At 51.3% G+C, this 23,455-nt stretch overlaps 1 protein-coding gene across 2 annotated transcripts in view; it reads left to right on the forward strand.

Annotated features, from left to right (window-relative positions):
• SMG6 (SMG6 nonsense mediated mRNA decay factor) overlaps positions 1-23,290 on the forward strand; it is a 227,294-nt gene extending 204,004 nt beyond the window's left edge. For both annotated transcript variants that reach the window (XM_008565649.1, XM_008565653.1), the window contains 5 exons: positions 3,312-3,458; positions 14,274-14,427; positions 17,402-17,613; positions 17,928-18,009; positions 21,484-23,290. In XM_008565649.1, the coding sequence (XP_008563871.1) occupies positions 3,312-3,458; positions 14,274-14,427; positions 17,402-17,613; positions 17,928-18,009; positions 21,484-21,614 (726 nt within the window). In that variant the 3' untranslated portion in view covers positions 21,615-23,290. The remainder of the gene's footprint in view (positions 1-3,311; positions 3,459-14,273; positions 14,428-17,401; positions 17,614-17,927; positions 18,010-21,483) is intronic.
• Positions 23,291-23,455: the final 165 nt, after the last annotated feature.

Consider the following 23,455-nt stretch of genomic DNA (forward strand, 5'->3'; position numbering starts at 1 on the left):
CTCCCTCCCTCCCTCCCTCCCTCCCTCCCTCCCTCCTGCACATCCTGATGTGATTAAGGAATTCTCCTCTTGTTTGTTTGCCCTTGGTTGTTCCTGTAGCCCTTGCTTCACTCCAGACCATGTGTGTGTTCGTGTGCGCGCATGATCCTGTGTACCCACCCGTGCAAAACCCCACTGGCAGTTGTCCTGCCTTGCATGTGTATCTTTCTGGGGGTGATTGTTGACTCTGTGTGCTGGGTTTGTATGTCAATTTAAGTGAACTATGCTGCCAGCTTCCCTGCTGGCTGTGGGTTCTGAGTAAATGTGAGTGTGTGATGGTGTCGGAGCGTGTGTGCGTTTAGTATCACTGCCAGCTGCCCTGCTGTGTGTCTGGGTATGGGTAACTCTGTCTGGGTGTGTGTGTGCACACACCTCACTTTTGCCTAAAGTTTGACTCTTTCCTTCTTTTTACCCCACAGTGTTAAAGACAGAGGGGACTTAGGTGGGAAGGAACATGGGACTGAGAGAAGGGACGGAAGCAATTCTAGCCAGAGGCCAGGTCACCCGTAGGCCAACACAGTCATTTGGCCCGCAGCAGTCTCTAGCGCCCGGTAGAGCAGGGCGGGGTGCAGGGATGAAATCAGCAACAGGCCAAGGAAGCCAGATGTCAGCTGGAAGCTGTCGTTTGTGATCTGAAACAGTGATAGAGTGGCTACCTTTGGATCAGAGTCTTCCTTCAGAGCAGCAGAGTCTTGGACTGGCTTCATTAGAATAGCTGGAGAACCCCACCCCACCCCTGATGACACAGGGCTCAGCTTCCAGGACAGAGGTGGTTCCAGGGATAAAGCTGAGCCCATGATTTCAGACTCTCCAGATGAAACCTGGGCAGGGAATAACGGGAAAGAATGAGCTGTCGGCATGGGAGGAGACAGTGGGGTTGCTAAAGCCACCAGGATGTCCAAGCTTCAGGGGGCAGAACAATGCCACCCAAGCCCTGGGCACAGTGTGGGGAAGCACGAGTGGAGCAGTGCCTCAGGCAGTTATCTCACCCACAGTTTGAAGCTGAGGCAGGCAGTGGAGGATGAGCAAGACTTGCTCTGCAGGCTTGCCGGCAGAGATGTCCCTGGCCAGTGGAGCCTGCAATACCAAACCCAGTTAGGCAGTTTAGGCCCAGAGAGAGAGGAACACAGCATAAAAGCCAAGGAGGGCCTTCTCCACTCTTACGAGGAACAGACCAGCTCTCTGGTCACAGGTCTTAGCTGTGCCCTACTCTCTCTCACCTGCTTAGGCTTACTGACCAGACAAAGGTTGTGACCCACGCCAGGCTGCCCACTTCTTCCTTTTCCCACGAGCCTCCTGGGTTCCTTTATGTTAGTGGCCCCTGGGAAACCCTACTTACCCTGGTGTGTGTAATTTCATAACCCTGCACTTCCTCGTTTGCTGTGAGAGCTGAGCGAACCTCAGACAAGCTTCTCTGACCCTTTTTTGACCTGTCAAGCTCGCTCCAGGCCCCATGATAACCCTGTGTATCCCTGGTCAGAGCGGGCAGAGGCAGTGTTCCCTCAGGGGCCAGGCGGGCATCCTGTTCTACTCACTCCAGTCCAGGTTAACCCCATGGACAAGGAAGTGAATGTGCAGATAGTCTTCCTCCTTCCCATGGCCTTGGGCTCTCTGGAGGTGAGCCCTGTGACACTATAGCATGCATGTTGTCCGATGAGTGGTGACTGTGGACAGCACCCCAGACCCCTGAGACCTCTTAGGATAGCAGCAGTTCTGGCTCCATTCTCAGATCTCATCTCTCCCCAAACTGCAGGACTGAATCTCTTAAGCTGAGAGAGGTAGGGGGAGATGTTTCTTCAGACATCATTCTTTGTGAACAGAACAGGGTCCAGTTCCTTAGGGGTGCTACCAAAACACCTGTCTTCCCACTGCTAGATTCTGCTCCCAAGACAAAACATCCCCCGATTACCTACCCACCCACATACTTTACTAACCACTTTCAGCCAAGAAAATCCATCTGAATATTACCTTGAGATGAGCAATTAGAGGAAAGAGCACTGTGTACTGAACAGGTCCAGGGTGGGTCTGCGGCAGGCCTAGCAATGGTGAGCCACTAAGGGCTGGATTTGGACTTAGTGTCTAGATTCAGGCCCCTACCCTGTGGGTTTGCCCATTATTGGTAAGAGCACAGACTTTGGCGTCTGGCTCATTTGGTTTTGAACCCCTGCTCTGCTGCTTACTAGTTATGTGGCCTTGAGCAGGTTGTTTAACTCTAAACCTCAGTTTGTTCATTTATAAAATGGGGATGGTAATAGTACCTATTTCACAAGCCGTTGTGAGGATTGTGAGTTAATACACGAAAAATGTTTAGCTCAGTACCTGACCAATAAGAAGCACTCAGTAAAATGGTAGCTATTGTCATAATCAGTGTCGTTATTATCATCCAGTTAGAAACACAGGAATCTTCTCCTACTAAATCACTCCCTGTATACCCGTACTAACCCTGTCCCTCAAAGGAACCTCTCTTAGGCAGCTGCATGTTCTCTAATGAGCAAGGCCAAAAGTGAGAGAGTGAGGAATGGAGCCCGAGACCACCCGGGGAGCGATGTCTGCTGAGAGCTGAGGCTGCAAGCAGGGAGGTGCCATCCCTGGGGAATGCTCCGCCAGCCTGGCAGGAGGCTCCTTAGGCTAGCCAGCCACCTCCTACCCTGCCCAGGCCCTGGGAGGGCAGCTGAGCAAGGTCATATGAATTCCTGTAATGGGGCCCAGAAGTCCCCACACCGCCAAGCTGTGGTCTTAAAAAGAAACCAGGGCAAGGTCTGCTGAGCTACAGCATCTGCTCCCTGTTGCTGTCTGGGGCAGGGCGCTTCCACGCCTAACTCCCAGCTGTTGGCCAGAGTTGATTACTATCAGATCATTAGCATGAATTAGATTTAAATTGGGTGGTTTAACTTTCTGTGTTGTTTCCCCCTTGAATTATTTGTGATTTCATAATGAAAATAGGTCCAAAGTCTGACTTTGTGAGTGTGTGCAAGAGAGAACAGAGGGTGTGCGTACAAGCATGCAAGTATATATGTGTGAGAGTAAGTGACTTACGATGTGAGTCTTTAAGGAAAGTTCCCTAGAGAGTAAAAGGGAGCAACTGTGGAGAAGACTGACAGCTCCTCCCAACCCGCCTTTGTCTGGGTAGAGGGAAGCACACACTCTCGGACCCTTTGCAAGGAATGGTTCTGATCAGCAAGGGATGGGGCCTGAAAGGGCAGAGGGGGAGTTCAGTAAGTGCCGTGGGCTCACAAGCTTCTCTTCCCCCTGGTCTGCTCCACCACTCAAAGGAGGAGGACGTGGTGATTGAAGACTTTGAGGAAGATTCAGAGGCTGAAGGCAGCGGGGGAGAGGATGACATCAGGGAACTTCGGGCCAAGAAGCTGGCTCTGGCCAGGAAGATAGCCGAGCAGCAGCGTCGCCAAGAAAAGATCCAGGTGGGGCCTGCCTGGGGAGGGTGGTTCCCATCAGAGTGGTGGCTGTGCAGGCTATGAGGGGAATGTGGGCAGGGAGGAGGGGTGAGCAGGACCCTCTCAGGAAGGGTCTCATGGTGTCCTAACTCTGCCCCACTGTTTTCTTACTCTGCCACTAAATTCTGGTTGCGTGTTTGGTGTCTGGAGTCTCCTTCATTCTGGGCTCCAGGGTAGGGGCAGGTTCTTCTCAGACAATCCTATGAAAGCTTGTCCCCCAGTGAGAATCTATAAAATGCACACTACACATGCAGAATCTTTCATTCAACTTAAGGGGTTTCAAAGTTCGCTTGAACTGTATCCAAATACTCCTAGAGAGGCCACAGATTCTCAGCTGAGAACACCTATTCTCAGGGGGAGAGGATGCCTTAGCCACAGTCTACTTATCTCAATTCCCTTTGTAATGGAAGAGCCCCCCCTAGGCGGGATACTCTACACCCTCCCAGAGAGAAACCACTTCATCTCCACACAGGACTTCTGCCACCATCTGCCCCCTCGTGGAACCATACCTTCACTTCCAGCAAGTTTGTCTTTCTGTCCCAGTGTTAGGAAAATGTAGGAAAATGGTCAGGGCACCTCAGATGTTCAGAATCTTGCTGAGCATTTGATGTACATATGCATGTGCGCCCAGGTGTCCTGGGTTGTGGACTTAAGTATAAAGGATGAGTGGCTCTGATCCATGACAGCCCCCGCGTCCCCAGGATGCCCCCAGGAGGGTGCCACGGGGAGGCCACTACTGCTGCTAGCAGCTGTTGCTGCCAGGGCCCCCAGGATGCCCCGAGAGGCCACCACCGCTGCTGCTGCTGCTGCTGAGGACTGAGCTCATGTCATCTGCCAGCGGCTCCCGGGATCTTTCCCAATTACCTAGCTTGGACCTGCATGTGAGGGGTCTGGTGACCTAGCCTGGCATGTGAGGGGTCTGGTGACCCAGTCTATACAATGGGTTTGAAAGGTGTGAGCCCTAGCTCTGACAGTACGAATGAATGATTTGCCTTATTCGACAACTGGCATAGTTGTGTAGCTTTACACCCAGGTCTGTCCCCTGGCACTGTAAGCCCACTTCTTCTTATCTAGAGCTCAGAGCAGACAGGGAAGAGCCAGTCATGTTCCTCTCTTTAAAAATGGGGAAGCGTTAAGCCACCTGCTCAGCCTCTTAAGGGAAGTCTGTTTTCAACACTCTCTTCACCTGCCCTTCTCCTTTGGCACATCCAGTCAGGCAGACCTGATTACCATTCAGGCTCTGCCACTTAACTAGCTTTGTGACATTGGGCAAATCATTTAACTTCTCAGAGCCTGTTTCCTCATCTGTAAAATGAAAGTGGTAATAGCACCTACCCCTTAGAGTTGCTGTGAGGCCTCCTTGAGACAGTGAATGTAAAGCACTTAGCACAATGCATGGCTCATAGTATGTGCTCCATAAATGGTCGCTGTTGTCTGATGAGTCTAATCTTACTCTGCCCCAGGAAGGGGAATGAAAGCCAGTTGGGATCCATTGTTCTTTAGACATACTCATGTCCCTGCTGCCACTGGAATCAAATGTGTAATGCCCTCTACAAGCATCATCTGTTGTAGTGTGGCTGCCTCCTCAGCCTACCATGGGTCTACATGTAAACCTCTGTGTGGCCCCTGAACCAGCTTCATCTTCAAGCTTCTCTTCTTCCTCCCCTGTGGCACTTTTCTTCCTCACCAATAATCTTCCCAAAAGTTTTGTCTCTACTCACCACCTCCATAGTTATAAGATACTGTTGTGTCAGAAATCACCAATGACCTATCTTTATCAAATCTCAGTCCCTGTCTGTTTTTTTTTTTCCTTTGGCAGCTGGCTGGTACAAGGATCGAACCCTGGACATTGGAACTACCAGCACCACACTCTAACCAACTGAGCTAACTGGCTAGCCCTCTCAGTCCCTGTCACTGAGTCCCTTCACTGTTGCTTTGGGCGCTGAAGCCCCCTTCCTCGAACTTCACTGTAGCACACGTGAATGAACCCTTGTCTTCTCTCTGCTGACCAGACCAGTGTCCTAGGCTTCTCTCACCACCATTTGTTTTTTGTCTATTCTTAGTCTCAGCAAGCTGAGTCGGTTCTCAACAATGTTTGTTCAGTGACTTAATAGATGGTAGCAACTAGTGCATCATCTTAAATTCCACCCTAGCTTTTTAACTCTCATGTCTGATTTCTTATCAGATCCTATCTATTCACTCATCTATTCCCTCCTCTCTTCTCTATCCCCACTGCCACTACTATTATTCTAGTTCAGGTACGGTACCTGCTTAGGTTGTAGCAATCAAGGCCACTGCCTTGCACAGCTCCAGAGGGTGCCATTTACCTTGTAGTCTGTGCCTAGCCCCTCCTGGAGTTGTGTAGTACACAGTGTGCCCACCAGGCTCCTGTTTCTCCCCGCTGCATCCAGTGCATCATTCTCTTCCCAAAAGAGCCAGTCTGATGCTCAATTAACATTGATGCCCTGGGCCGAGCCCGTGGCGCACTCAGGAGAGTGCGGCGCTGGGAGTGCAGCAGTGCTTCCGCCAAGGGTTTGGATCCTATATAGGGATGATCGGTGCGCTCACAGTGCTCACTGGCTGAGCGCGGTGCGGCCGGTCTCAAAAAGGACAAAAAAAAAAAAACAAACATTGATGCCTTTGCTTGGCTGGTAGAATAAAGTCTGATTTCTTATGGCATTTAAGACTTTCTGGTCTGGGGGCCGGCCCATGGCTCACTCGGGAGAGTGTGGTGCTGATAACACCAAGGCCACGGGTTCAGATCCCATATAGGGATGGCCGGTTTGCTCACTGGGTAAACGTGGTGCTGACAACACCAAGTCAAGGGTTAAGATCCCCTTACCGGTCATCTTTAAAAAAAAAAAAAAAAAAAAAAAAGACTTTCTGGTCTGTCCCCAGTCTGTTTTTCTATCCTCTTCCCCCACTGCCTCATACCCCATGAGTCCTTATAACTATATGACATTGGGCAAATTATTTAACTTCTCCGAGCCTGTTTCTTCATCTATAAAATGAAAGTGGTAATAGCACCTACCCCTTAGAGTCGCTATGAGGCCTCAGAATGAATGACAGTGCATGTAAAGTGCCCGTCCAGATGCTAAAGCCCCCCTGTGTGGACGAGGACACTGACCTTCCTCTTTGCTCACTGCCTCTAGACACACTCTGCCCTTTCCCACTCTCAAGTCTTTGTTGATGCTGTTCCTCAAACCAGAGTACCCTTTTTTTGCTCCGCATTTCCTGTTACCTGTTGAAATTCTATTCTTCCTTCCATCCCCAGATGAAACTCCATCTCCCCAGTGAAGCCTTCCCTGATTGCCCAAAGGAGGAATTCATCTCTCTGCTCAGTGTTCCTGTAGCATTGATTTATACTTTGTTTGTGGATCTGCTATCATGTCTCGTATTACAGTTATTTCTGGATTGGTTTCCCCCAGTGTACTGTGAACTCCTTGAAATCAGGGATGATGTCTTCAGCTCAGTGTAGCAAGTAGTGTTGAACATTTACTATGCTAGTAGCTGGGAGGCACAGGAGTGAACAAAAAAAGTCACATTCCAGAATGTACAATGTAGCGAAGAAGCCAGTCTTTTCACACAGTGATTTGAAGTGTGAATGAGTATTGTTACAAAAAGGAAGCACAGGATGCTGTGGGAGAACATGCTGGGGGGCCTGTCCCTGTCCAGAGCATCACATTGAGCTTTGCCTCTGCGGCGACAAGCAGTACCTTAAAAATTGGAGGTCTTGGGCCGGCCCGTGGCTCACTTGGGGGAGTGTGGTACTGATAACACCAAGGCCACGGGTTTGGATCCCTATATAGAGATGGCCGGTTAGCTCACTTGGGAGAGCCTGGTGCTGACAACACCAAGTCAAGGGTTCAGATCCCCTTACCAGTCATCTTAAAAAAAAAAAAAAAATTGGAGGTTTTCTATAAGACGTGGCTGCTTGGGCCCAGGCATTTAGGGTCTGCTGTGAGCCAGCCAGAATGGGGTTGTTGTGGCCCCTTTAAGAACAGGCCCCACATGCACCACTGCTGGCGGCCCTGCCTCCTGTCAGCCTCCTTCCTCCAGCCTCACAGCCTCACAGCCACAGGAGGATTTCTCAGCAGAGGAAAAATTCCCCCCTTCCCTTCCCCCCCTCTCTTTAATGCCCGGGGCCCTTCACTTCCATAATTCTTCATTTTCCAGCCTTGAACGTAAGCCAGACACATCTGTCTGGCCATATGCGTGAACCCTGGAGTCTGTGCCGAGGTGGCTGTAAAACAGGGCCGGTGAAGGCCCTTCTGGGAGAGCACACACATGTGTGTGCCCTCGGGCCATTGGCTCCCTGCCCAGAACCACGGGGGCTTCAGCGCTCCAAACCCATGCTAACCTTTTCTTATTTTTCCTCTTTTTGTTTAATTTAAGGGGGGAAAATCCCAAGGAAAAGGTATAAATTGTCCTGGGAGTGGGGGAGAGGCTCCTAGCTAGAGAGGCCATTATTGTTGGCAGGTACCTGGGTCACACTAATACAATAAGGAAGAAAGGAGCATCGAGTGAATTAAGATCCGAGAGATGGGCTGTAAATTACACTGCTCTGAACTCCATCAGTCTCCAGAGTGTTAACCGGGAGGTGTAAGGCAAGTCCCCAGCTCCCAGGGCCTTTTACAGATGCAGCAAAACAGGAACCACACATGTTTGGGGAAGGGGATATGAAGATGGGGTTGAAAAAAATCCTTCTGGCTCCCATGATGGCTGTAAAGTCCAAGTGAGATCTGGGGCTGTAGCCACACCCTCACTTCCCTGCTCCCACCTAGACCCCAGGGCCTAAGCTCATCTGTGGAGATGGGGGGAGGTGAGGCCTGGCCTCCCTCCGCAGCCTGTCCCTCCCTGCTTCCGGCAGCGTTGCACAGGGGCTGGTGAATGGGGCCGACTGGAGGTCAGAAAAGGGGTGTGGGGAGCTCTTGGGGCCTGTGCAGCTGGAGTTGCAGTGCCCAGGCAAGCCCCTGAATGCTGGGGGCGCCAAGTCCACCCACCCATGGCCTTGAGGCCGCACTCTCTGGCTCAGCCAGGCTTTTGCCTTGTTGCCTGAGACAGAGCTTCATATTGGGTTGGTTCTGCCCACCTTGCTGCTTCCTGCCTGAGTTCTTTTCATTCCCATTGCCGTTTTTGGGAGGCGTCCAGAGACCAGAGCAGGGTACATGGTTTGTCTGGGAAATTGGTCATAAGTGTTTCATTCCTAACCAGGCCCCCAGGGCAAAGTAGTCACTAAAAATCCTCCAGGCATGAGGCATGGCCTCTTGGCACCTCATGCTGGCCCTGGCCCTGTGAATCCCCCGCCTCCTCACTGCCTCCACGAGGCTTTGCTATGATTTGTGCTGCTGTCGGGCGGGGTCAGGTTTCCTGAGCAGTTGCAAACATCCCACCTGAAACATAACAGGCTCTTCCTCTGGCCACAGCTATTGTTTCCCTCGGCATTATGGCCACAGTCTTGCTCTGTAGCCAGCAATGACATGTGTTCTGAAAATAGCTTCACTCTCCTGTCGCCTTCCCGCCCACCCACCCTCCTGAAGATGCAGTCACTCCTTTGTGGTGTCCCCAGGAGTTTCACGCTAAATATAGCTGCAGTCCATTCACACTGCCACCCAGCTGGGGGGAGGGGGGGCCATTGTGGAACAATGGGGTATGCACAGAGCCCCCCACACCTGTATGGAAGCTAGCGGAAGGCAGACACTCAGCCTTGGCTCCTCACTGTCGGAGGCAGGGTGGGAGCCAGCAACTACCAGGCCAGGGGCACGTTCACACCAGGGCAGGAAAGCACATCAGCTTGCAGAGCTGGGCAACCGCCCTCCTCACCCAAGCCTGCTCCAGCTTCTCCACAAACTATAGTTCTGGGCCTCCAGTTTGTTCCACCTGCTCCCACCTCCCTGGCTCTAGCAGTATCCATGGGCTCCTATCCTCCAGCAGTGGTCAGGCCATTGGCTGCTGCTTGGAGGAAGCTCAGAGGTGTCATGTTTAGCCCTGCCACTCCCTCTCCATCAGGAAAGGGCATACTTTTTTGGTTTTTTCAGAATAAGAGTTATCAGTTACAATTCAGATTATCTTCAAAGTGCCCTTCAACTCTGATATTCTGTGATTGATTGATTGACTGATTTTTAAAGATGACCAGTAAGGGGATCTTAAGCCTTGACTTGGTGTTGTCAGCACGACTCTCTCCCCAGTGAGCTAACCGGCCATCCCTATATAGGGATCCGAACCCATGGCCTTGGTGTTATCAGCACCACACTCTCCCAAGTGAGCCATGGGCTGACCCTAGATTCTGTGATTTAGTTCACTGAGCTCCTTTGATACATCAAGCTCTATGCTAGGTATTGTAAAACTACAGGAAAAGTAGGCAGTTCTCCTTGAGCACCTTCTGGTCTAGTTTGGAAATAAGATCAATCCTCATAAAACAATAAGAAATATCAAACAAGTTGTCATAATTATAATTTTAAAAAGAAAGCAAGTATATGTTAAGCCCTGTGGTACTTCTGGACACTCAGGAAAGGAATTCTAAGTGGCAATTTTCCCATTAGCAGTGCCCCCAAAGAAAGATCCTAACTTTCTTTGGGGGCACTGCTAATGGGCTGACTGGTTAGCTCAGTTGGTTACAGCTCAGTGTTATAATATCAAGGTCAAGAGTTTGGATCCCTGAACTGGCCAGCTGCCAAAGGAAAAAAAAAAGCTAACCCTACTGTTCCCAGAGGATGCTGCTGGTGCTTCTGCCTGCTTTCTATAGCAAATGCAGTATCTGCTCCCTTAGGTTTCTGCTGGCTCAAGAAGGAACTGTCTGCAGTGGTTATCTCACCAACTATTTCTATTTTTTCATTTCCATTTTTTCATTTTTCACTTATATACGTATAGTTTTGTTTTGTTTTTAATGGTACTATGAGTCTTATAATAATCCGTAGTCCTCTCCCCCACCCCTTCCTATCCCCAGTTCTGGTCCCTAGTGGTTTCCCTAGATATTTAGCTTCCTAGATATGTAGAAAATGAAAAATGGAGTTGGACAGAAAGAAAGGAAACTGACATTTGTTGAGTTACTAATATGTGTGTCAGGTACTTTTATGTATAAAGTGAAGATGGAAATTTGCTGTTACAAAATTTCTAATTCCTGGTGACGACATTGCTCTGGCTAGAAACGAATGATTCCATCACTCTAGAGGAAAAGAAGCAGCCACACTCCATGTAGAGCCCCAAAACAGAAGGAAGACCTAAGGAGGACTTCTCCTGGTCTGGCTCTGCTTCATGACCTAGGTTCTTCAAGTTCCACAAGTCCTGTATCAGCTAATGGCATTGCTTTTGTTATTCTCAGTGTCTCCATTTTCAGTGGGTTAGCATTATAAAATCATCCCCAGTGTATAGAAGAAGGAACTTAACCTGTAAAAGAGCCCTTCCTGGGGACCCAAGCTCTTTAGCTTCCTCCTTAGGTATTGTTGTGTATTATCTCTTTCCCAATTCACCACCAGCTTGCTCCAGGAAGCTCCCATGCCTCAAAGAAAGTTGGTTTCTTAGTACCTTTCAGAAACAGAATTAAGTTCTTTTTCTCTTCCACACTTTATGCCAACTTGGTCTGTATTGCCACCAATCTGATTCAATGTCTGTGCTTTCCTTGGGTTCTCAGTACAGTCTCCAAAGACCACTGTGGCCCAACTTTAGCTGCAGTTAGAAGGGCTCCTATGGAACTCTGCTTCCGGGTCAGCACACTTGACTGCAGGCCAGGGCCAGTCTGTCTGAATCACAGCATTCCGACTGCGCCCCCCTCACCCCCACCAGAGGCTTCTGCAGCTTTTTACTCATGCAAACAAAAATAAATCTCACTACCGGCCTCTGAACTCCACAGCAGCATGCTTCCCCTTCTCCCCAAGTGTCCCATGGCTGTGAGGGGGGACTTGGCATTCTCCCCACCGACATCACTTTTTCACTCCCTGCGCATCCTGTGTCCTTCTCTCACCGTGCGACCCAGAGATTGGAATGGGACGTGACGGCCGGCACAGGCGCCGTGTACAGCTGCCAGGAATCTGACGGGTAAAATCTGGAAAAGTTGGGAGGGCAAATCCTAAACACACACACACACACACACACACACACACACAGCGCCGCTTAGAAAGGGCCGGAAACACAGACACCCATAGAAGAGTGACTGCAGGCTCCCAAGTCCTCCTTGGTCTGCCATTCCTTGTAAGGGAACTGAACCAGTCTCATGACCCAGGTATGACCCCCAGAAGCCCATTGGTACCCCAGGAGGAGAGGGAGCAGCCTCATTTAATCTACTGAGACTCTGTGAGGGTATGTGGGGAACAGGAAGCAGTTGTGTGGTGACTCACTGGGCAGAACCAGGTTAAGGGAAGTTGTCTGCAGGCGTCCCTGGAACCGGATGATGGCAGCACAGCTCCGACCACCCTCATACAGCTTGGCCTCACCCCACCCCCAAGGAACCAGCAAGACTGCCACCTCCCTAATTGGCTGTGGCCTGTTCACCTTTCTGGCCACGAGCCAGAGCTCCAAGAACCCCAGGAAGTTAGAGCTTCCCTGGACCCTGCATCTCTATTCTTCTTCTGTCCTGTTATCAGTACACACAGGTTGGCTCAGTTAGCCCCCAGCCTCCCTTGGCCACCTGGCTTAAAGGCCCTCCTTCCTACTTCCAGCAATAAAGAAAGGATATACAAGGTACTAGGAGCTAAGTGGCAGCCAGTTCCACTTCCTTGATAGAGTCAAACCAGCTGGAGTGTCGTGACTCAAGGCAGGAAAACTGACATGTGAGAGGAGTCTTGGCCAGGCAGTGGCAGAGATGCAGTGCCTGGTTAGGACCCAGAGCCCCTGTCACTACAGGTGCTGTTGTTTCCCATCTTCCCCAAGCCACGTGTCAGTGCTTGTTCTGTCCCCTCTCACCCAGAAAGACAGAGATTTAAGGGCCTAGGGTCCCAGGAAAAGCGTTCCTGGCAGCAAAAAAGCTAGACAAAGAACACAAGGCCAGGAAAAATGAGGACCAGGAAAGCTGATGCTCCCTCTGCATGAGGAGAAAGGGCAAAGGGTTGTTCGCTGAACCTGAGTGGGGACCATTTCCTGTTCTTACCAAATGCCCAAGTCAAGTTTGGTGAGATGGATGTCACCCTCTAGCTGGCAGCCCTATAGGGATGGGCAGGGACCCAGGTCCCCTGGGAAGGTAGCCAACAGCAGTGGTACTTGCCCCTCATGAGGTGAGATCCATAGGATGACTTCAGCAGACTGGGCCTCTTGGCCACATTTCTCATGCTTGCCACTGTTCTGTGGCCTAGGCCTTTCACCAGCTGTGGTGGCAGTGGCAGCAACAACTTACTCATAGGGAAAGGTCCCTGGCAGGTCACAGATAAGCCACCCCCATCATTTGAAGGCATGCCCTTTCAGTTTTACTGTCGTTGTCAGTGAAACCTGAACAGCCGCCTCAATAACTGTTGGTGGCCAAGGTCAGCACTGTGGGCCCCATCTCAGTTGGCACGCACATCCAGTCCTTCTGCCCTATGCCTGTGTCTGTGTCCCTGCAAGTTGCTGTGTGGCAGAAGGCCATGGGAGGGCGAGAAGGGACTGAGGCCTGCTCGCCCAGCCCTGCCAACTTTGTGTTGGTGCCCTCCAGCTCCCTACATGGGTAACATGCTGTCTGAGCAGATGCCAGTAGATCAGTTTGCTTCTTGGCCGTGGTCCCCAGAAGAGGAAACAGCACAATAGTGACCACATTCTGTAGTGACAGATATACCCAGAACCAATCTCAAAGGGTCGCTGCCACACATGTAAAGCTGTCAGACTTGAGAAAATGGGCTTTTGCAGATGTGCACGAAGCTTCCCTGAGATAAGTGAAAGTCCGCAGGACAGACAGGCACTGGGCCATACTCTTTCCAAGGGGTGAGGGGTGCTGCACAGATCACTGGTGCTACAGGAGGTGATTGGAGCAGAAGAGATTCCCACTTTTATTATGGCAGTTTAGCTTGCACTAGTAAACATATGACTAGGCTGTCAAATCCTCAATACCACGGATATCCTGGCTGAAGAAGAGGCTAAGCCAAAAAAGTGACTTCAAGTCAATTTGAAGAAAAATATGAAGTAAATAATAGTATAGCTTGTACAGGGTTGTGGCAAAAGTAGAACAGAAAAGACCAGCATTTAGGAAACACTGTGCCGGTCGAGGGGAAAGTGGTAATAATTGTAATCAGTCTAGCTGTTGCTGTTTGTGACATGAGTGGGGTCTTAATTCATCACACTGCATGGACTCCGGCTGCTGCAGGAGACTTTGTTTGGTATTATTAGTTGTCAGCATCACTTTTTTTGTATAGCCTTTGAGTTTAACTTTGTTGTGTTTTGGTTTTGGTTTGGTTTTTTAGCTACACAGTGTTGTAAATTGAAATAACAAAATCTGTTCTGGATATCATAACTATCTGGATTGAGAAGTACCCCTCTAGATGTTGCCTGGAAAATATATGTGAAACCATTTTCATGTCCAAGGAACCCAACTCTCCCTCATTGATTTTTAGCCCAAGGTCTTACTTTCAGAGACCTGTTATTTTTAATACCATCAGGGTCCTTTCTCAGTCCTAGGCAGGGTTTTAGTCACGCCTCATTCCCCAGGCCATTTGGTGTATGCTGGTTTTGATCACATTGCTTTGCTCAGCCCTTGGGTCTGTCCCTCAAGCCTGACAAGGGCTGACTCTTCCCCTGAAGGGGAAGAGGTTCCTGGGGACGCTGGCTCACCCACCTGTTCACTTGCTCACTCCCTGACTCACTCACCATTCTCTGTCCCTGTAGGCTGTCCTGGAGGACCAGAGTCAGATGAGGCAGATGGAGCTCGAGATCAGACCCTTGTTCCTCGTACCAGACACCAACGGCTTCATTGACCACCTGGCCAGTCTGGCACGGCTGCTGGAGAGCAGGAAGTACATCCTGGTGGTGCCCCTCATCGGTGAGTCAGGCGGGAAGGGCAGAGCAGCCCTGCATGTGTGCAGCAGCCCCCCTGCACACATGCCCCACAGCAGGGGGCCGGGCAGGCAAAGCCCTGCTGTGCGTGTGTAAGACAGGATTTGCAGGGAAGTAGGGAATGCGTGAGGCAAGGGAAATTGTTTAATAATCAAAGCAGTTCAAATTATTATGGCTGATCCATGGCTTAAACTGCTTGAGCAAATGGACTCCTGTGTCCCAGCAACCAGAGGCTGCCTGAGCCCTGCCCTTGTTTTTATCCTTATAAAGCTTGCAGTAAAACAGCAAAGCTGGTTCCCGTTATTGGTAAACACTCAGCCCTGGCAGATAACGGCAGTGCTGCTGGGTGGTCTGGCAGGAAGGCTGGGAGGATTTTGAAGTGGTTAGATGCCTTTGGTCTGATTGTCTTGTAGCTTTTCATGATCATTCTGTTGGTTCGAGGTAGCATTCTTCTAGCCAATGTCACCCAAAGGCCAGGCCGGCAGGAACCCTCCAGAGCAAGCCCTTGGCTCATGCATGCGGATTCCTACCACTTGGGCCCCTAGACTGTTTGGTCATTGGTGCTGGTATAGGGTCAGCATCTCAGGACCCACCTAGCTTACTTTTCCACTCTCTGGCCAGAGGAGCCCAGCTGGGCTATCTCCAGGGGACTATCTGGGCACCTCCTGGTTTTTGGAGCTCTGTGGTGGGTCAGCCTCAGGGTGGGCTTTGTCCTCTGGGCTCCTGTCTGATATAGCTGATATAGCTAATATAGCTGATAGCTGTACTATGGAGGGAGAGGGTCTGGAAGATGATTGAGAAGCCCAGGCTTTTTAATGTCCCCTTCTCAGCAGCCACTTGGAGCAAGGCTTGGGAGCCCTGTCCTCTGAAAAAGCCACCAGACTAGCAGTCAGCCTGCCAAGCCACCTCTGACATCCATGCCAAGATGTTCCATTGGGCCTTCCCTCCCAGTCCCAAGTGTCTTAGTGCCAGATGGGGGTGGAAACAAAGGGCAGGAAACATCCGCCCCTGCAGAGGCCATAGAACCCTGGGGGGTTGTGGGAAACACGTTAGCACCACCTGAGAATGTTGGCACTGAAGCATCCCTCCTCCCCGCCTCCACCCGCCCTGTCTTCCTTCCCCCTCCCCATGTGGCCTGGCCAGAACCTCTTAAACCCAGGCCCTTAGACCAAAGGAAGGATTTTCTGTCCTTCAAAAGTGGAGCAACTTCTATCACCAAGGCAGAGCAGCAAGACCATCATGTCGTCCTGGGCTTCCCCACTTCCCTTACTGGGTTCTGGGGTGGGGTGCCTTTTAGGGTAGTATGTCTCTGTGCTTTCCTACCCAGGAGGTTTTCAGGGCAAAGAAAGTAAACAGGTCACTTTTTGCTAGATGATCAGGAAATGGTATAACTGAGAGAGGTTGCTGACATCTCAGGAGCCCCCTAAGACTCAGAAGCTGCCTCAGACACTTTCCTAGGCTATCAGTATTCTTAATCAGCAGCACTGGTTGTGCCCCTACTGTGTGCTCAGTCTTCTTGTTCCCAAGAGATCCAATGAAAGGCAGAACTATGGCCCTTGGCTCTGAGGAACTTACGATTTAGTAGATAAATCCAGATTTGGTGGGGAGGGAGCAAACACATGAGAAAAGCCAGAGGATACATGCAGAACAAAGAGACAACCCTCTAGGGCGCCAGGAACTGACAACTCTGTTGCAGCCATCCAGGCCAGCCTCTCTGAACCTGCCTCAGCTGGGCAGGTCCCTGGCCTCTCTCAAGGCCTGAAAGAGGGGAGCTCCTCCTCACTGATGCCTTCTTTAGTGGCCTCATGTCCTATGCCCAAGAGCAGCAAAGGGTTAAGCCGACAGCTTTCCCTGCTTGTTTCTTGTGCTCTTTAACCTGCTCTGTGCTCCTTAGGCCTGACCCCAGCGTTGAGGAGCCCCGCCTGGTGCAGAAGCACAAACAAGCTTCCCCTTTGAAGCCTGTTTAGTTTGGAAGCAGGAAAGCAGATTTTGGGATAGAATACCAGTTTTTCCTGTTTGATGTTCTGTTTGCTGTACCATACACCCATCCACCACTGCCTCCCAACGTCAGCCCTGCATTGTGTGGACACTGCAGCTTCAGGTTGCTGAAAGCATTGGCATTGTGTGTGTGCGCATGTGTGCGTGTGTATTCCCACATGGGCCCTTTCCAGAAAGTGTCTCTGAATACCCAGACAATGAGTGCCAGGCTCACCATGGAACAGCATGCTCATGCCGACTCCCTGAGCCATGAATCATTGTACCGAGGAGAGGCCTCAGACCCCAAACTCTCCCAGAGCCCCCAAGGAGTGCATATTTCCCACTTGACCTCAGGCTTTTGGCTGGAATTTTGGAAAGAATCTTCACCAGAAAATGAAGCCGTGTCCCAGACGCATAGGCAGACACACACACACACGCACACACACACAGTTTTGAGGAATACCAGGGTCCTCGGAAGTGAGGCTATGGCTGCCCTTCTTTGGTGGTGACCTCCCTGCCGCACTCTGCCAGTGGGGCACAGAACTTTGCCCCCCTTGGACTTCTGTGGTTGAGGGTTTAGGTAGATATGGGAGTACCTCACTTTCCCTTTAGCTGCTACATACCTGCCTCTCCTGTGAGACCCTTTAATTTGATCCTCTAACTAAGGAATGAAACAGAGGGGCCAGTTTTCTTCCTCTGAATATAGCAGCTCCAGAAAAATCCCCTTAAGTTCTCCTCAGGAGAAGGGCGGAGCCCAGGAGAAGAGGCAGAAAAGGGATAGGGCACCGAAAGTCTGGACACTGTACTTGCCCCCAAAGCTCATCTCCTGCCAGAGTTTCACTGGAAAGCTCCTGTGGGGAAGGATGGGTTCTGTGGTCTGAGAAGGGGCTGGCTGGGAAAGTGAGTGGACAAAGGCCCAGGGTGAAGGCAGGCATAATTGCTGATTGCTGAGGTTCTTACCTTGTGGGGCTCTGTCTCATCAGTGATCAATGAGCTGGATGGCCTGGCCAAGGGGCAGGAGACAGACCACCGGGCTGGGGGCTATGCCCGTGTGGTGCAAGAAAAGGCCCGGAAGTCCATCGAATTTCTTGAGCGGCGATTTGAGAGTCGGGACACTTGCCTACGGGCCCTGACCAGCCGTGGCAATGAACTTGAATCCATCGCCTTCCGCAGTGAGGACATCACTGGCCAGCTGGTGAGACCCCCAGCAGGAAGGGAAAGCCCACAGCCAGCCTTCAGAACAGGGTCTCCAGGAAGAAGGGGCTAAAGGAAGGCCTGTTAGCCTAGGCACAGCTAAGGGAACAGCCACCACAGAAGCCCAGAAAGGGGGAGTTCCTTCCTCCCTAGATCACTCTTGGTATAGTTAGATTGGGCCAAGAAGGACCATAGCACGTATTGGGGGAGCTCTGGGATGTGGCCCTTCCCAGGGCCCCAGAGTCAGAGTATACTGTCTCCTCTGCATGGCGCCCCCTCCTGCCCAGTGGCACTTCTCATACTGTCTTCCTCCAGGGTAACAACGATGACCTGATCCTCTCCTGCTGCCTCCACTACTGCAAAGACAAGGCTAAGGACTTCATGCCCACCAGCAAAGGTACAGCTTTGCCTCCGCCTCGGGATCATCCATCAGCCTGCCTTACCTCACCCTGCGCATCCTTGGCCCCTGAGATGGGTTCCTCCACTGACTCTGGCCTGAGAAGCCTAAACTATCAGAGCTCAGGGCTGATGCCAGGCTGAGGCCAGCCCCGTTTTCTGCCCTTCTGGAAGTCAAACCTCCCTGTCACAGCTCCCACACACACAGGGAATGTCAAGTGGACCCTGGGCCAGCTAGGGATGAGGCTAGCCCAGGAAGCCTGGCTCTAGGCAGTAAGCGTTCCCACTAGGTGTACATCCATTTCCATCCTTGGACCCTCTGTGAGTTCCCCGTGACAGCAAGAATGTCTTCATGATTCAGTGTAGCTTGTTCTGACCATAGTCTCCTCAGCCCAGCCCCCTGCAGCTCTGAGGAGGACAGCCCCCTCTCTGGGGCATGCTCTCTTTTCTTGGCTGTGCTCACCTTCCCACCCCTCTCAGACCTGGGGCAGAGGTACCTCCCCGGCGAATAGTGGGCCTTCTTGGTCTCTACAGTCGTGATCCAGAGCACTTTACAGGCTGGCTGGAGTTGGAGGCAGGTGAGAGCTTGAGGACTGAGCCCTCAGTCTACTTCTCAAGACATTTTTGGTGAGCAGAATCCCATCTTTGGGATGGGGCTCTCTTCCGAGTGCCTGACCACCTCACCCTCAATCCTGTGCCTTCTTTCCTGAACAGCCCCACAGGGTTGGTGATGCTTGGGGGTTTCTGCTCCTGCTTCCTAGGATTCTGATATTTCTTCTTTGGGGAGGAATTCCTAGGACCTCCTAGCTCAGTGTCATCTACAGAGATGTTAATTCTCACCATTTGGTTTCTGTCTACCTGTATGTAGTCTCCACTTTCTCTTCTTTGTTCATGTTCCTGGCCTTGGCCTTCAGGCTGCTTTGGAGGTTGTCTTGCCTCCTGCCTCTCCTCCCTGCCATGTTAGCATAGTCCTTCACTCCTGCCTGAGTCTCTGTTCCAGGAGGGGGTAATGAGCCCACAACTGTTGTTTCTCTGAGGGGTCCTACCACATGGCTTGTATGTACTGTCCCTTAGGGCCAGATCCAGAACATTCAAGTGATTGAAAGAAATCCTGGCTGAGCCAAACAGAAGAGCTTGTGCTCTGCCCTGGGCAGTTTCCTAGAGGGGTACCTTCTGCGTGAGATGTAGAAGGCCTTGTTGGGAAGTGTGGGTCTGATGCTACTGGGCCCCGCCCCAGCCTCAGAATTATTTCTTTCAAGGCACACACACATTTTGGTTTTGGCCCTGCTAGTCCCCCGACCCCCACTTCACCCCAAACAGCCTACAGAAACCCATTGCCATCCTGAGGACCGCCCCTATCAGAATTACATCAGCAACGGCTGGTGTAATCAAACCCCATTTGTCAGTGTGGATTCTTAGCAGATTAACTTGTCAGATTCACAGAGAAACCGTCACCAAATGTTTATGTGTAAACGATGTTGAATTTTAAAATCATGTGGATTATGGCGGATGGGGCCTGACAAGATGACAGTCTCTGGTTTCTAACAAAGTGAAGTTACCAGTGTCAAAACAGAGGATGTTTATTGTTAAAAATGTCTCAAAGTATCCACAGAAACCCCTGCAGACCCCTGCCAGCAACACCAGGGCTTGGTTGGCTGACCCAAAGCCTGGGACTCTCCTGGTCTGAGGCCCAGGGCAGGAATGGTGGGACCGCAGACAGGCTCAGCCAGCCAGCTGGGAGCCCCCACAGCACCGCACTCCACCTCCCCACCTCAAACTCACACACCCTGGAGGGGCCAGGCCCAGACACTTGAGTGGTCTCAGAGCATCCCCTCCCCCGTGGTTGCCTTCCTTTCCCTCGCTGCTCACAACAGCCCCTCACCTCCTGTCACACCCTCCTCTCTCCTCTCCTCTTCTCTCACTACCATCAACCCCATGAGCCTCTCCCTCATCCCCCAAACTCCTCCTGAGGCTGAAAGCCAGTTCTCAGCCTCCCTGCCTAGAGCTGGCAAGCCTGAAACTGCTCGGGTCAGACATGAATATTTGCAGTCCCTTCAGCCCCGCCAACCCCCACAGTCAGCACGCACCACAGGACATTTCCTGTGCCTTGCTGTCTGGGACCTCCATCAGAAAATGCCCAGCCTGAGACTGAGGAGTAGACCTGCCACCGAATAGGTGTGCCGGGGGTGGGGATGTCACTTGTGTGAGTGCTTGGCCTCACTTTAAATTCTCTCCAATACATTAAAGGTTGGGGGGAAAGAGGTATTGGAGAGATCATGCTAAAAAAGTCATCTAAAAAGAATGAAGGATATGTATGCCAATATAGAAAGATCTTTTAAATATATATATATATATATATATATATATTTTTTTTTTTTTTTTTTTTTTATGACTGGTAAGGGGATCTTAACCCTTAGCTTGGTGTTGTCAGCACCACGCTCAGCCAGTGAGCTAACCAGCCATCCCTTTGTAGGATCCAAACCCATGGCCTTGGTGTTATCAGCACCACACTCTCCCGAGTGAGCCACCGGCCGGCCCTAAAATATATAAAATTTGAATAAAGTAAGTATGGCTAGTATGATTGCAGTGATCTAGGGGGAAGTTTATATATGCAAGTATAAGTACATGTAAATGTGCATAAGGAAATTTGGAAAGATATACAGATCTACCCCTGGGGTACAGGACAGAGAGCTGGGAGGATAATCCTGACTCTACTTTTCCTTTTTATTTTTTTCTACTATTAGAGATTTTCACCATATACATAGATTATTTTTATTTAATAGAGGAAATCAGTTGGCCATGGCCTCAGTCTGTCAAGAACCCTTGCCCTCCTCTCAGAGCTCCCTTGAGCTAAGCCCTCTGCCAAATCTGGGAGCCCCGAATACACTTTCCTTTTTTTTTTTTTTTTGGCGGCTGGGCGGTACAGAGATCGAATCCTGGACCTTGGTGTTATCAGCACTGCACTGTAATCAACTGAGCTAACTGGCCAGTCCAGGATCCACTTTCTATTCCATCTTTAGTTTTCTACCTCTGGATGCCTGAAGTATCGACTTGCTGGCATTAGAGGGAAAGGATGTGCAAAAAGAGGTTTATTGTGAGTCCAGGACCAGCCATGAAGTCAGAAGGAGTAGAAGGCAAGGGGTTTCTTCTACTCCTTCAGTCCAGAGTCTTTGGAAACAGGTCTCTGGAGGCTGGTGGGTTTGGGCAGCTCTCAGGCACAAAGCAGAACAGAGTCCTGTGCAGGAGGCAGAAACTCAACCCTGGCCCAGCATAGCCCTCTCTAAGCTAGTAGGGAGGAGGCAGAGAAGGGGCACCCTCGGTTGAGGGTCTGATGAAAAAAGGGACTTGCAGAAGGCCAAGAAATGGCTGGCCTTGAACCCACCCAGGACCACATTTCCCTCCAGGGCAAGAAGAGGCAGCCAATGCCTCTGTCTCCTGTCCTTAGTGAAGTCCTTTTGCTCTCTCATGCCAACAGAGGAGCCAATTCGGCTGCTGCGGGAGGTGGTGCTGTTGACAGATGACCGGAACCTGCGTGTGAAGGCACTGACGAGGAATGTGCCTGTGCGGGACATCCCGGCCTTCCTCACATGGGCCCAGGTGGGCTGAGGGGGCCACACCAGGCCCACCCTATGGAACCGTTCCAGAGAGGCCACCAGGCGCCCAGTGTAGCACGGAAGATGCCCACGTGCCTGAGCCACCAATCCACCCAGACAATAAACCATCCTCTTCCAACCCACGCTGTGGCCGTGCTGTGGAGGAGCTGCTCCTCACAGAGCCCCCTCCCAAGGGTCGGGCAGAAGCCGCTGGGACCCTCCTGGGCTGCCAAGATTTAGCAGGCAGGTGGCTGGCTACAGCGACAGCAGGTGGGCAAGCCAAATAGGCCGCCCATGCTCTCAGCCTTTCTCCTCCCTTGTCTCATTCCAGGGCCGGGGGAAGACCTTCTCACCCCGGGGACTCAGCCACTTTCTCCGGTGGACTTGGGGCAGGCGTTTTAGAGTTTCCATCAGATGCAGGTGAAATCACAGGTCCCTTTAACCTTCTTCAGAACCTCTGTCCTGAATGTGTCCAAGATGCTTTGGTTATGTCATGAAGAAAGTGCCCAGGGTGTGCTCTTCATCTCCCTGAGGCCTGGATTCCCCCATGGACTTAATTTGGGTTCTGGATACCATGTCTTTAACAGCAGCCCTAGGCCCCCACCTCTTCTACCCCACATCCCATCACACACACCCATCCTGCTGCTGTTCTTGCCCTTATCAATCTGGGTCCCTTACCATTTGTCATTGTTTTCCCCTTGGATAGTCATGGGTCTAGAGGGAAGGGACATCTGGTCTCAGTCCCATGCTTCCTGGGTGGCCTTTGCCTGCTCCATCACCCCTAATTGGCCTTCCTTTTGCTCTAGTTCTCCCTCCAGGATATTTCCTGAGACTTTTCTCTGCCTCTTTGCCCTCCCTTCTTCCAGAACACCCCCTCACCTTCCTTCCCTTTCTACTAGATCCCTCTCAGCTCCTTGATCTTGATCCCCTCAATTTCTTCACCTCAGTTCCCTGTCATGGGGGTTCTCACTCTGAATCTCCCTCCTTTGCTACCTGTGGCAGGAACCTAATAAAGCTTTCCCACTCTAGTCCTTCCATCCCAGGCCCTTGTGCTCCAAAAAACTTCCAGGCTTATACAGCCCAGCCTGAGGGTAGGCGCCGTGGTCCAGTGCCTGGAGGAGCATTGCCTCACCTGGAGTTTTCACCTTGTTTCTAGCTTTCCCCTCCACCCACTAGAAGAACTGATAAAGGGGCCCTTTAGCCTTTGACGTTTTTGTTGCCCCTTTAGCTGATATCCATGTTCAAAACCTCCCTCTGGAGGCTTCCTACTGGGAATGAGTTCCTCCAACCCAGGGGCAGGGATAAGGAGGACTTAAGGGAAGACAGGGTTTTAGGTAGAGCCAGGGATAAATCTTGATGGGACCAGTGAGGGAATCCTGCCTGAGGCCACCATCTGACTGTAACCTGCCCAGAGGACAGGAGCATAGCTGTGCCCTTCCTGTGGCCCAGGAATATGCCGGAAGGAGGGGGACTGTGCAGGAAAGCCAAGGCCAATGGTTTTGGGGTAGGAGTCCTGCAGGGCCTTACAAGACTGGGCTCTTTGGGGTACAGGGTCCCTGGCCTCTCCTTTGAGATCCTCTCCCCAGGCAGAAAGCCAATGACTGGGTGGGTAGGAGACCCATCTCTCTTTTCTGTCCCGTTTCCAGCACTGGTTTTGTTTCCTTAATAAATTTTTAGTTATAAAACATACCTGATCTCTTGCTGATCTGTTTCTGGGACTGGGGAGGGGAGGTAGGTCCATGCCTCTGCATCTGTGTGAGGGCAGCCCTTTCTAGCTCCCTCACCCACCACCCTGGTGCTGCCCATCCAGGTCCTTGTGCAAGGGCAGAAGAGAGCAGTTGGGTCAGGGTCCTT

Source organism: Galeopterus variegatus, unplaced genomic scaffold (assembly GCF_000696425.1).
Source record: "Galeopterus variegatus unplaced genomic scaffold, G_variegatus-3.0.2 Scaffold201, whole genome shotgun sequence".
Lineage (NCBI taxonomy): Eukaryota > Metazoa > Chordata > Mammalia > Dermoptera > Cynocephalidae > Galeopterus > Galeopterus variegatus.